Source organism: Bufo gargarizans, chromosome 9 (assembly GCF_014858855.1).
Source record: "Bufo gargarizans isolate SCDJY-AF-19 chromosome 9, ASM1485885v1, whole genome shotgun sequence".
Lineage (NCBI taxonomy): Eukaryota > Metazoa > Chordata > Amphibia > Anura > Bufonidae > Bufo > Bufo gargarizans.
The window spans coordinates 198,260,401-198,273,894 of record NC_058088.1 but is presented as its reverse complement, the minus strand read 5'-3'; the positions used below and the strand labels follow the sequence as shown (position 1 = coordinate 198,273,894).

At 52.0% G+C, this 13,494-nt stretch overlaps 1 protein-coding gene across 1 annotated transcript in view; it reads left to right on the top strand.

Annotated features, from left to right (window-relative positions):
• Nucleotides 1–2,961: 2,961 nt before the first annotated feature.
• LOC122919892 (centriolin-like) overlaps nucleotides 2,962–13,494 on the top strand; it is a 28,575-nt gene continuing 18,042 nt past the window's right edge. The window contains exons 1-6 of the mRNA XM_044269076.1: nucleotides 2,962–2,993; nucleotides 3,119–3,293; nucleotides 10,607–10,731; nucleotides 10,824–10,954; nucleotides 12,613–12,754; nucleotides 12,833–13,019. Coding sequence (XP_044125011.1) covers nucleotides 3,143–3,293; nucleotides 10,607–10,731; nucleotides 10,824–10,954; nucleotides 12,613–12,754; nucleotides 12,833–13,019 — 736 coding nt within the window. The 5' untranslated portion in view covers nucleotides 2,962–2,993; nucleotides 3,119–3,142. The remainder of the gene's footprint in view (nucleotides 2,994–3,118; nucleotides 3,294–10,606; nucleotides 10,732–10,823; nucleotides 10,955–12,612; nucleotides 12,755–12,832; nucleotides 13,020–13,494) is intronic.

Here is a 13,494-nt window from a genome sequence, read left to right as displayed (position 1 = left end):
CACACGCTCACAGTTCGGGGACTTCCGGTGACTACCCCTGCGGGCGGCTCCTCCCCGGCTGTCAGTTGACTTGTGGTAAGATGGCGGCGCTCAGATCCCGGTGACTGCCGCTCTCCGGCGGAGACTGCCCGGCTACAGACATACATCCCCCCGGTCACCTCACCCTCCCGGGGCTTCCAGTCCAGACTCCGCCGCAGAGCGACCCCCAGAGATCGGGGAACAGCGGCGGGAAAAGGGGAGGAAGGCGCGGGCAGCACCACGTTACCATGACAACGTCGGCCCCGAGCAGACGCTGAGCGGAGGGAGAGAGGTGAGACTATTATATTATACTGCTCCATTATACCGCCCTGTACTATTATACTATACTGCTCTATTATACTGCCCTGTACTATTATATTATACTATACTGCTCCATTATACCGCCCTGTACTATTATATTATACTATACTGCTCTATTATACCGCCCTGTACTATTATATTATACTATACTGCTCTATTATACCGCCCTGTACTATTATATTATATTATACTGCTCCATTATACCGCCCTGTACTGTTATCATACTATACTGCTCCATTATACCGCCCTGTACTATTATATTATACTATACTGCTCTATTATACCGCCCTGTACTATTATATTATACTATACTGCTCTATTATACCGCCCTGTACTATTATATTATACTATACTGCTCTATTATACCGCCCTGTACTGTTATCATACTATACTGCTCCATTATACCGCCCTGTACTATTATATTATACTATACTGCTCTATTATACCGCCCTGTACTATTATATTATACTATACTGCTCTATTATACCGCCCTGTACTATTATATTATACTATACTGCTCCATTATACCGCCCTGTACTATTATATTATACTATACTGCTCCATTATACCGCCCTGTACTATTATATTATACTATACTGCTCTATTATACCGCCCTGTACTATTATATTATACTATACTGCTCCATTATACCGCCCTGTACTATTATATTATACTATACTGCTCCATTATACCGCCCTGTACTATTATATTATACTATACTGCTCCATTATACCGCCCTGTACTATTATATTATACTATACTGCTCTATTATACCGCCCTGTACTATTATATTATACTATACTGCTCCATTATACCGCCCTGTACTATTATATTATACTATACTGCTCTATTATACCGCCCTGTACTATTATATTATACTATACTGCTCCATTATACCGCCCTGTACTATTATATTATACTATACTGCTCCATTATACCGCCCTGTACTATTATATTATACTATACTGCTCTATTATACCGCCCTGTACTATTATATTATACTATACTGCTCCATTATACCGCCCTGTACTATTATATTATACTATACTGCTCTATTATACCGCCCTGTACTATTATATTATACTATACTGCTCTATTATACCGCCCTGTACTATTATATTATACTATACTGCTCCATTATACCGCCCTGTACTATTATATTATACTATACTGCTCTATTATACCGCCCTGTACTATTATATTATACTATACTGCTCCATTATACCGCCCTGTACTATTATATTATACTATACTGCTCCATTATACCGCCCTGTACTATTATATTATACTATACTGCTCCATTATACCGCCCTGTACTATTATATTATACTATACTGCTCTATTATACCGCCCTGTACTATTATATTATACTATACTGCTCCATTATACCGCCCTGTACTATTATATTATACTATACTGCTCTATTATACCGCCCTGTACTATTATATTATACTATACTGCTCTATTATACTGCCCTGTACTATTATATTATACTATACTGCTCCATTATACCGCCCTGTACTATTATATTATACTATACTGCTCTATTATACCGCCCTGTACTATTATATTATACTATACTGCTCTATTATACCGCCCTGTACTGTTATCATACTACGGCGGGGCGGTATAATACATTGCTGTATCGTACCGCCCCGCTGTAGCACGGTGTTGCTGGATTGTAGCGCCCCGCTGTAGCACGGTGTGGCTGGATTGTAGCGCCCCGCTGGAGCGCGGTGTGGCTGGATTGTAGCGCCCCGCTGTAGCACGGTGTGGCTGGATTGTAGCGCCCCGCTGGAGCATGGTATGGCTGGATTGTAGCGCCCCGCTGTAGCACGGTGTTGCTGTATTGTACCGCCCCGCTGGAGCATGGTATGGCTGGATTGTAGCGCCCCGCTGGAGCATGGTGTGGCTGGATTGTAGCGCCCCGCTGTAGCACGGTGTGGCTGGATTGTAGCGCCCCGCTGTAGCATGGTGTGGCTGGATTGTAGCGCCCCGCTGTAGCATGGTGTGGCTGGATTGTAGCGCCCCGCTGGAGCATGGTGTGGCTGGATTGTAGCGCCCCCGCTGGAGCATGGTATGGCTGGATTGTAGCGCCCCGCTGGAGCATGGTATGGCTGGATTGTAGCGCCCCGCTGGAGCACGGTGTGGCTGGATTGTAGCGCCCCGCTGGAGCACGGTATGGCTGGATTGTAGCGCCCCGCTGGAGCACGGTATGGCTGGATTGTAGCGCCCCGCTGGAGCACGGTGTGGCTGGATTGTAGCGCCCCGCTGGAGCACGGTGTGGCTGGATTGTAGCGCCCCGCTGGAGCATGGTGTGGCTGGATTGTAGCGCCCCGCTGGAGCACGGTGTGGCTGGATTGTAGCGCCCCGCTGGAGCATGGTGTGGCTGGATTGTAGCGCCCCGCTGGAGCACGGTGTGGCTGGATTGTAGCGCCCCGCTGTAGTATTTTATGGTGGCAGTGCTCAGCTGTGCAGACATGATGACGGTAGTATGAGGGGTTGCAGTGACAGCACCACCAAACCGCCGCCGTCTCAGGCCCAGTAACGATGGCGCGGTTTTTACTAAGGAGGGAGGGGGAGGTCTGACATCCACAGAAGAGGAAGGAAGTGGTTCTTCAGTGCTGTGTCTCCCTGCAGCCGCCGTGTAGATTGTAAGCTCCTATGGTTAGCCATCTGCCATTGTGCATGAGATGTAATTTCCGCCATCCGCAGAAGGATGGCGCTATATGTGAGGGGCTGATACTGGTGGTCATGTATGTGTCGTTCACCTCTGCAGGGCGCCACACGCGATACATTCCCTATGATGAAGAAATCCTCCAGACGCCTGCCGCCCGCAGCCGCTAATACCGCAATGAGACCGCTGACTACTACGCCGCTTCCGCAAGGACTGTCCGCCCGTAACCTGGAGATGGCAGAAGATGGCGACATCTCCGAGTGTGACCGAAAAGAAGGTGAGGAACCGGCAGGGTGTATAGCATATGTGACTAGCGCGTGTACCCGGTACGGCACACATATGACGAGCACGGCTACACGGTACGGCACACATATGACTAGCGCGTCTACGCGGTACGGCACACATATGACGAGCGCGTCTACATGGTACGGCACACATATGACTAGCGCGTCTACACTGTACGGCACACACACATGGTGAGCGCGTCTACACGGTACGGCACACATATGACTAGCGCGTCAACACGGCACATTAATGACTAGCGCGTCTACACGGTACGGCACACATATGACTAGCGCGTCTACACGGTACGGCACACATATGACTAGCGCGTCTACACGGTACGGCACATATATGACTAGCGCGTCTACACGGTACGGCACACATATGACTAGCGCGTCTACACGGTACGGCACATATATGACTAGCGCGTCTACACGGTACGGCACATATATGACTAGCGCGGCTACACGGTACGGCACATATGACTAGCGCGGCTTCACGGTACGGCACATATATGACTAGCGCGTCTACACGGTACGGCACATATATGACTAGCGCGTCTACACGGTACGGCACATATATGACTAGCGCGTCTACACGGTACGGCACATATATGACTAGCGCATCTACACGGTACGGCACGTATATGACTAGCGTGTCTACACGGTACGGCACGTATATGACTAGCGTGTCTACACTGTAGGGCACACACACGTGACGAGCGCGTCTACACGGCACGGCACACACATGACTAGCGCGTCTACACGGTACGGCACATGTGCAGCATAGCACACGCAGTATGTACAATGACATACCACAGTTTACGCGCCGCCGGTCACAGTTCCTGTTACTATGAACAGTGAAGCAAGAAGATGAAATAATCTCCAATAGACAAAAAGTTCCTATTTTAACCCCTTCCCGACTGCCGCCATACATGTACAGCGCTGCAGGACATGATTTACAGGTACGGTCCGCTGATTGAGCAGGGGCTGCTCCAGCCCAATCATTTGGCAGGGGTCCGACTGTGTATGCGTATATAACCCTTGCTATGCCGCGCAGCACTGATTGTGGGGTGTGTGGAGGGGGCCGCCCTGCGCTGCAAAAGCCTCCTTTTCCCATGATTAAAGAGGACCTTTCATGGGCCCAGACATTATAAACGGTCAGGACACGTAGGGCACAGTGCAGGGATCTAACCGCACTTACTACGCTTTCTGGGCGCCGCTCCGTTGTATTCTCCCGCCTGGTATGCTAATTTTAGCATCGGTACAATGAGGAGGCGGAGACTGAGTCTTTCTCTGTGGGCGTCTCCTTCTCCCTGGCTGTGACGCTCTGTGCTGTGATTGGACAGTGCTACAGCCAGGGAGAAGGAGACTCCCACAGAGAAAGGCCTCATGCACACGACAGTATTTTTTCACGGTCCGCAAAATGGGGTTCCGTTGTTCCGTGATCCGTTTCCGGTTTTGTTTCCGTATGTCTTCCTTGATCACCAGACATGAAGGAAAGTGAAAAAAAATCTAAGTCAAGTTTGCCTTGCAAATGATAGGAAATAAACGGACGCGGATGACAATCTTGTGTGCCTCCGTGTTTTTTCACGGACCCATTGACTTAAATGGGTCCGCGAACCGTTGTCAGTGAAAAAAATAGGACTGGTCCTATTTTTTTCACGGACTGGAAACGCGGATCACGGACGCGGATGACAAACGGTGCATTAGACGAGTTTTCCACGGACCCATTGAAAGTCAATGGGTCCACAGAAAATCACGGAAAATGGAACAACGGACACAACAACAGTCGTGTGCATGAGGCCAAAGACTCGGTCTCCTCCTCATTGTTCCGATGCTAAGTGCAGTTAGATCCCTGCACTGTGCCCTACGTATCCTGAAACTTAGTTTATAATGTTTGGACCCATCAAAGGTCCTCTTTAAAGGGGTTAGAGCTGAACCTGGACATACCTCCATTTTCCCCCCGGCAGCCCCCCTGACTTGAGCATCAGAGCAGTTGATGCTCCGATGCTCTCCTTTGCCCTGCGCTAAATCGCGTAAGGCAATGGAATTTTCTGGAGTTCCGTGACGAACTGGGCGCTCCATAGGGCTGCCAGGCAGAGGCTTCCGCCCAACAGTGAGCCTGGTGACGCTGTAATAATGATAGACACATTGGGTATCGCCGTGTCCGTAACAACCAGCTCTATAATATCACATGATCTGCCCTGATAGGTGAACACTGTGATAATAAGAAACATTGGGTATCACCGCGTCTGTAACAACCGGCTCTATAATATCACATGATCTGCCCTGTTAGGTGAACGCTGTGATAATAAGACACATTGGGTATCGCCGCGTCTGTAACAACCGGCTCTATAATATCACATGATCTGCCCTGTTAGGTGAACGCTGTAATAATAAGACACATTGGGTATCGCCGCGTCTGTAACAACCGGCTCTATAATGTCACATGATCTGCCCTGATAGGTGAACTCTGTGATAATAAGAAACATTGGGTATCACCGTGTCTGTAACAACCGGCTCTATAATATCACATGATCTGCCCTGTTAGGTGAACGCTGTGATAATAAGACACATTGGGTATCGCCGCGTCTGTAACAACCGGCTCTATAATATCACATGATCTGCCCTGTTAGGTGAACGCTGTAATAATAAGACACATTGGGTATCGCCGCGTCTGTAACAACCGGCTCTATAATATCACATGATCTGCCCTGTTAGGTGAATGCTGTGATAATAAGAAACATTGGGTATCGCCGCGTCTGTAACAACCGGCTCTATAATATCACATGATCTGTCCTGTTAGGTGAACGCTGTAATAATAGACACATTGGGTATCGCCGCGTCTGTAACAACCGGCTCTATAATATCACATGATCTGCCCTGTTAGGTGAACGCTGTAATAAGACACATTGGGTATCGCTGCGTCTGTAACAACCGGCTCTATATTATCACATGATCTGCCCTGTTAGGTGAACGCTGTAAAATAAGTAAAAACTAGAACAGTCATTTTTTTTTGTTAACTCTCCTCACAAAAAGTGTAATACCAAGCAATCAAAAAGTCATATGCACCCCAAAATAGTACCAATCAAACCATCACCTTATCCCGCAAAAAAATGAGCCCCCATCCTCAGCCGTGACAGAGATCCCTTTAAAATATTAAGTTAATGTCATCTCTACCTTGTGCCTTTTGGAGATCACATCTCTTCTTCACAATGTATGTACAGCACAGGACCTGCAGTAGCGGTGCAGTGTGCGCTCTGTATATATGTACAGCACAGGACCTGCAGTAGCGGTGCAGTGTGCGCTCTGTATATATGTACAGCACAGGACCTGCAGTAGCGGTGCAGTGTGTGCTCTGTATATATGTACAGCACAGGACCTGCAGTAGCGGTGCAGTGTACACGACGTGTATATATATGTACAGCACAGGACCTGCAGTAGCGGTGCAGTGTACACGACGTGTATATATATGTACAGCACAGGACCTGCAGTAGCGGTGCAGTGTGCGCTCTGTATATATGTACAGCACAGGACCTGCAGTAGCGGTGCAGTATACGCTCTGTATATATGTACAGCACAGGACCTGCAGTAGCGGTGCAGTGTACACGACGTGTATATATATGTACAGCACAGGACCTGCAGTAGCGGTGCAGTGTGCGCTCTGTATATATGTACAGCACAGGACCTGCAGTAGCGGTGCAGTGTGCACTCTGTATATATGTACAGCACAGGACCTGCAGTAGCGGTGCATTATACGCTCTGTATATATGTACAGCACAGGACCTGCAGTAGCGGTGCAGTGTGCGCTCTGTATATATGTACAGCACAGGACCTGCAGTAGCGGTGCAGTGTACGCTCTGTATATATGTACAGCACAGGACCTGCAGTAGCGGTGCAGTGTACGCTCCGTATATATGTACAGCACAGGACCTGCAGTAGCGGTGCAGTATACGCGCCGTATATATGTACAGCACAGGACCTGCAGTAGCGGTGCAGTGTGCGCTCTGTATAGATGTACAGCACAGGACCTGCAGTAGCGGTGCAGTATACGCTCTGTATATATGTACAGCACAGGACCTGCAGTAGCGGTGCAGTGTACGCTCTGTATATATGTACAGCACAGGACCTGCAGTAGCGGTGCAGTGTACGCTCTGTATATATGTAGAGCACAGGACCTGCAGTAGCGGTGCAGTGTACGCTCTGTATATATGTAGTGTACAGGACCTGCAGTAGCGGTGCAGTGTGCGCTCTGTATATATGTAGTGTACAGGACCTGCAGTAGCGGTGCAGTGTGTGCTCTGTATATATATGTACAGCACAGGACCTGCAGTAGCGGTGCAGTGTGCGCTCTGTATATATGTACAGCACAGGACCTGCAGTAGCGGTGCAGTGTGCGCTCTGTATATATGTACAGCACAGGACCTGCAGTAGCGGTGCAGTGTACGCTCTGTATATATGTAGTGTACAGGACCTGCAGTAGCGGTGCAGTGTACGCTCTGTATATATGTACAGCACAGGACCTGCAGTAGCGGTGCAGTATACGCTCTGTATATATGTACAGCACAGGACCTGCAGTAGCGGTGCAGTATACGCTCTGTATATATGTACAGCACAGGACCTGCAGTAGCGGTGCAGTGTACGCTCTGTATATATGTAGTGTACAGGACCTGCAGTAGCGGTGCAGTGTGCGCTCTGTATATATGTACAGCACAGGACCTGCAGTAGCGGTGCAGTGTACGCTCTGTATATATGTACAGCACAGGACCTGCAGTAGCGGTGCAGTGTGCGCTCTGTATATATGTACAGCACAGGACCTGCAGTAGCGGTGCAGTGTACGCGCCGTATATATGTACAGCACAGGACCTGCAGTAGCGGTGCAGTGTACGCGCCGTATATATGTACAGCACAGGACCTGCAGTAGCGGTGCAGTGTGCGCGCCGTGTATATATGTAGAGCACAGGACCTGCAGTAGCGGTGCAGTGTGCGCGCCGTGTATATATGTAGTGTACAGGACCTGCAGTAGCGGTGCAGTGTGCGCTCTGTATATATGTACAGCACAGGACCTGCAGTAGCGGTGCAGTGTACGCTCTGTATATATGTACAGCACAGGACCTGCAGTAGCGGTGCAGTGTGCGCTCTGTATATATGTACAGCACAGGACCTGCAGTAGCGGTGCAGTGTGCGCTCTGTATATATGTACAGCACAGGACCTGCAGTAGCGGTGCAGTGTGCGCTCTGTATATATGTACAGCACAGGACCTGCAGTAGCGGTGCAGTGTACGCTCTGTATATATGTACAGCACAGGACCTGCAGTAGCGGTGCAGTGTGCGCTCTGTATATATGTACAGCACAGGACCTGCAGTAGCGGTGCAGTATACGCTCTGTATATATGTACAGCACAGGACCTGCAGTAGCGGTGCAGTGTGCGCTCTGTATATATGTACAGCACAGGACCTGCAGTAGCGGTGCAGTGTACGCTCTGTATATATGTACAGCACAGGACCTGCAGTAGCGGTGCAGTGTACGCTCTGTATATATGTAGTGTACAGGACCTGCAGTAGCGGTGCAGTGTGCGCTCTGTATATATGTACAGCTCAGGACCTGCAGTAGCGGTGCAGTGTGCGCTCTGTATATATGTACAGCACAGGACCTGCAGTAGCGGTGCAGTGTGCGCTCTGTATATATGTACAGCACAGGACCTGCAGTAGCGGTGCAGTGTGCGCTCTGTATATATGTACAGCACAGGACCTGCAGTAGCGGTGCAGTGTGCGCTCTGTATATATGTACAGCACAGGACCTGCAGTAGCGGTGCAGTGTGCGCGCCGTGTATATATGTACAGCACAGGACCTGCAGTAGCGGTGCAGTGTGCGCGCCGTGTATATATGTACAGCACAGGACCTGCAGTAGCGGTGCAGTGTGCGCGCCGTGTATATATGTACAGCACAGGACCTGCAGTAGCGGTGCAGTGTGCGCGCCGTGTATATATGTACAGCACAGGACCTGCAGTAGCGGTGCAGTGTGCGCTCTGTATATATGTACAGCACAGGACCTGCAGTAGCGGTGCAGTGTGCGCTCTGTATATATGTACAGCACAGGACCTGCAGTAGCGGTGCAGTGTGCGCGCCGTGTATATATGTACAGCACAGGACATGCAGTAGCGGTGCAGTGTGCGCGCCGTGTATATATGTACAGCACAGGACCTGCAGTAGCGGTGCAGTGTGCGCTCTGTATATATGTACAGCACAGGACCTGCAGTAGCGGTGCAGTGTGCGCCCTGTATATATGTAGTGTACAGGACCTGCAGTAGCGGTGCAGTGTGCGCGCCGTATATATGTACAGCACAGGACCTGCAGTAGCGGTGCAGTGTGCGCGCCGTGTATATATGTACAGCACAGGACCTGCAGTAGCGGTGCAGTGTGCGCTCTGTATATATGTAGAGCACAGGACCTGCAGTAGCGGTGCAGTGTGCGCGCCGTGTATATATGTACAGCACAGGACCTGCAGTAGCGGTGCAGTGTACGCTCTGTATATATGTACAGCACAGGACCTGCAGTAGCGGTGCAGTGTGCGCTCTGTATATATGTACAGCACAGGACCTGCAGTAGCGGTGCAGTGTGCGCGCCGTATATATGTACAGCACAGGACCTGCAGTAGCGGTGCAGTGTACGCTCTGTATATATGTACAGCACAGGACCTGCAGTAGCGGTGCAGTGTGCGCGCCGTGTATATATGTACAGCACAGGACCTGCAGTAGCGGTGCAGTGTACGCACTGTATATATGTACAGCACAGGACCTGCAGTAGCGGTGCAGTGTGCGCTCTGTATATATGTACAGCACAGGACCTGCAGTAGCGGTGCAGTGTGCGCTCTGTATATATGTACAGCACAGGACCTGCAGTAGCGGTGCAGTGTGCGCGCCGTATATATGTACAGCACAGGACCTGCAGTAGCGGTGCAGTGTGCGCGCCGTATATATGTACAGCACAGGACCTGCAGTAGCGGTGCAGTGTGCGCGCCGTATATATGTAGTGTACAGGACCTGCAGTAGCGGTGCAGTGTGCGCTCTGTATATATGTAGTGTACAGGACCTGCAGTAGCGGTGCAGTGTGCGCTCTGTATATATGTAGTGTACAGGACCTGCAGTAGCGGTGCAGTGTGCGCGCCGTATATATGTAGAGCACAGGACCTGCAGTAGCGGTGCAGTGTGCGCGCCGTATATATGTAGAGCACAGGACCTGCAGTAGCGGTGCAGTGTGCGCGCCGTGTATATATGTAGTGTGACGTCTCTCCCGGATTCTCAGGTGCGGAGCCCGGGGTCCGGTACATCACGGAGTCCCTCATTCAGAAGGTGTCCCAGCAGCAGCACCTGAGCCTCGTGGTCGCTCTGAACCTTTCCCTCTCCAAGGACGGAGGCAAAAAGTTTAAGGTCAGTTTTGTGAAACTGTAGCGGCGGAGGAGTTACTGTACGCAGCCCCCGTGCGGGTGGATGACGGGGCTGACGGTGCGTCTACTGTGCAGTTTATAGAGAACCTGGAGAAATGTGAGCGGCTGGAAGTGCTGAACCTGAGCCGTAATCTCATCGAGAGGATCGAGAAGCTGGAGCGGCAGACGAGACTGCGGGAGCTCAACCTGGCCCACAACAGGATCAGGTGAGAGCGCCCCTCAGTTATCCCTCCTGTCAGCCAGCCATGGACACAACTGTCCTCGCCCCCCCTACTCCACCAGGATCAGGTGAGAGCGCCCCTCAGTTATCCCTCCTGTCAGCCAGCCATGGACACAACTGTCCCCCCCCCCCCCTACTCCACCAGGATCAGGTGAGAGCGCCCCTCAGTTATCCCTCCTGTCAGCCAGCCATGGACACAACTGTCCCCCCCCCCCCTTACTCCACCAGGATCAGGTGAGAGCGCCCCTCAGTTATCCCTCCTGTCAGCCAGCCATGGACATAGCTGTCCTCACCCCCCTCCTCCACCAGGATCAGATGAGAGCGCCCCTCAGTTATCCCTCCTGTCAGCCAGCCATGGACACAACTGTGCCCCCCCCCCCTTACTCCACCAGGATCAGGTGAGAGCGCCCCTCAGTTATCCCTCCTGTCAGCCAGCCATGGACACAGCTGTCCTCACCCCCCTACTCCACCAGGATCAGGTGAGAGCGCCCCTCAGTTATCCCTCCTGTCAGCCAGCCATGGACACAACTGTGCCCCCCCCCCCCCTCCTCCACCAGGATCAGGTGAGAGCGCCCCTCAGTTATCCCTCCTGTCAGCCAGCCATGGACATAGCTGTCCTCACCCCCCTCCTCCACCAGGATCAGGTGAGAGCGCCCCTCAGTTATCCCTCCTGTCAGCCAGCCATGGACATAGCTGTCCTCACCCCCCTCCTCCACCAGGATCAGGTGAGAGCGCCCCTCAGTTATCCCTCCTGTCAGCCAGCCATGGACACAACTGTGCCCCCCCCCCCTTACTCCACCAGGATCAGGTGAGAGCGCCCCTCAGTTATCCCTCCTGTCAGCCAGCCATGGACACAACTGTGCCCCCCCCCCTTACTCCACCAGGATCAGGTGAGAGCGCCCCTCAGTTATCCCTCCTGTCAGCCAGCCATGGACACAACTGTCCTCACCCCCCTACTCCACCAGGATCAGGTGAGAGCGCCCCTCAGTTATCCCTCCTGTCAGCCAGCCATGGACACAACTGTGCCCCCCCCCCCCCCTTACTCCACCAGGATCAGGTGAGAGCGCCCCTCAGTTATCCCTCCTGTCAGCCAGCCATGGACACAGCTGTCCTCACCCCCCTACTCCACCAGGATCAGGTGAGAGCGCCCCTCAGTTATCCCTCCTGTCAGCCAGCCATGGACACAACTGTGCCCCCCCCCCCTTACTCCACCAGGATCAGGTGAGAGCGCCCCTCAGTTATCCCTCCTGTCAGCCAGCCATGGACACAGCTGTCCTCACCCCCCTACTCCACCAGGATCAGGTGAGAGCGCCCCTCAGTTATCCCTCCTGTCAGCCAGCCATGGACACAACTGTGCCCCCCCCCCCCCTTACTCCACCAGGATCAGGTGAGAGCGCCCCTCAGTTATCCCTCCTGTCAGCCAGCCATGGACACAGCTGTCCTCACCCCCCTACTCCACCAGGATCAGGTGAGAGCGCCCCTCAGTTATCCCTCCTGTCAGCCAGCCATGGACACAGCTGTCCTCACCCCCCTACTCCACCAGGATCAGGTGAGAGCGCCCCTCAGTTATCCCTCCTGTCAGCCAGCCATGGACATAGCTGTCCTCATGTCATCGGGTAACAGTCTCTGCCTCATGTCTTGCAGTAAGATTGAAGCTCTGGAGCACATGCAGAGTCTGCAGAAGCTGAACCTGTCTGCTAATAAGATCGAGCACATCCCGGCCTGGGTGGGGAAGAAGCTGAAGGCTCTGAGGGTCCTGAGTCTGAAGCAGAACGTCATCTCCTCAGTAAGTCGTGGTGTCTTGTGGGTCCAGACCTGGGTCGCAGGTAATTGGACCTCTACAGGTACTCACCCCCCTCTGCAGTTGCAGGACGTTTCCCGCTTGAAGCCGTTGAAAGACCTGATGTCGCTGTATTTGGCTGACAATCCGGTGGCCGCGCTCCCCCATTACCGGCCCTACCTCGTCTTCCACTTGCGCTCCTTGGACTCTTTGGATGGAGAGACCATCACAGACCAGGAGCGGCAGGAAGCGCACCACCGCTTCCATCAGGGTGAGTCCGTGGCACATGGCGGTCTTTAGCTTGTGTCTGCTGCTTTATGTACCCTCTTACCCGTCCACACGTGGCCCACCCCAGTGCATGATGGGAAATCACCCTGTACAGCCCTCTAGAATCAGTCATGTGACCGCGTCATAGACCAGTGCATGATGGGAAATCACCCGAGGTACAGCCCTCTAGAATCAGTCATGTGACCGGGTCATAGCTCAGTGCATGATGGGAAATCACCCGAGGTGCAGCCCTCTAGAATCAGTCATGTGACCGGGTCATAGCCCAGTGCATGATGGGAAATCACCCTGTACAGCCCTCTAGAATCAGTCATGTGACCGGGTCATAGCTCAGTGCATGATGGGAAATCACCCGAGGTGCAGCCCTCTAGAATCAGTCATGTGACCGGGTCATAGACCAGTATATGATGGGAAATCACCCGAGGTGCAGCCCTCTAGAATCAGTCATGTGACGGGGTCAT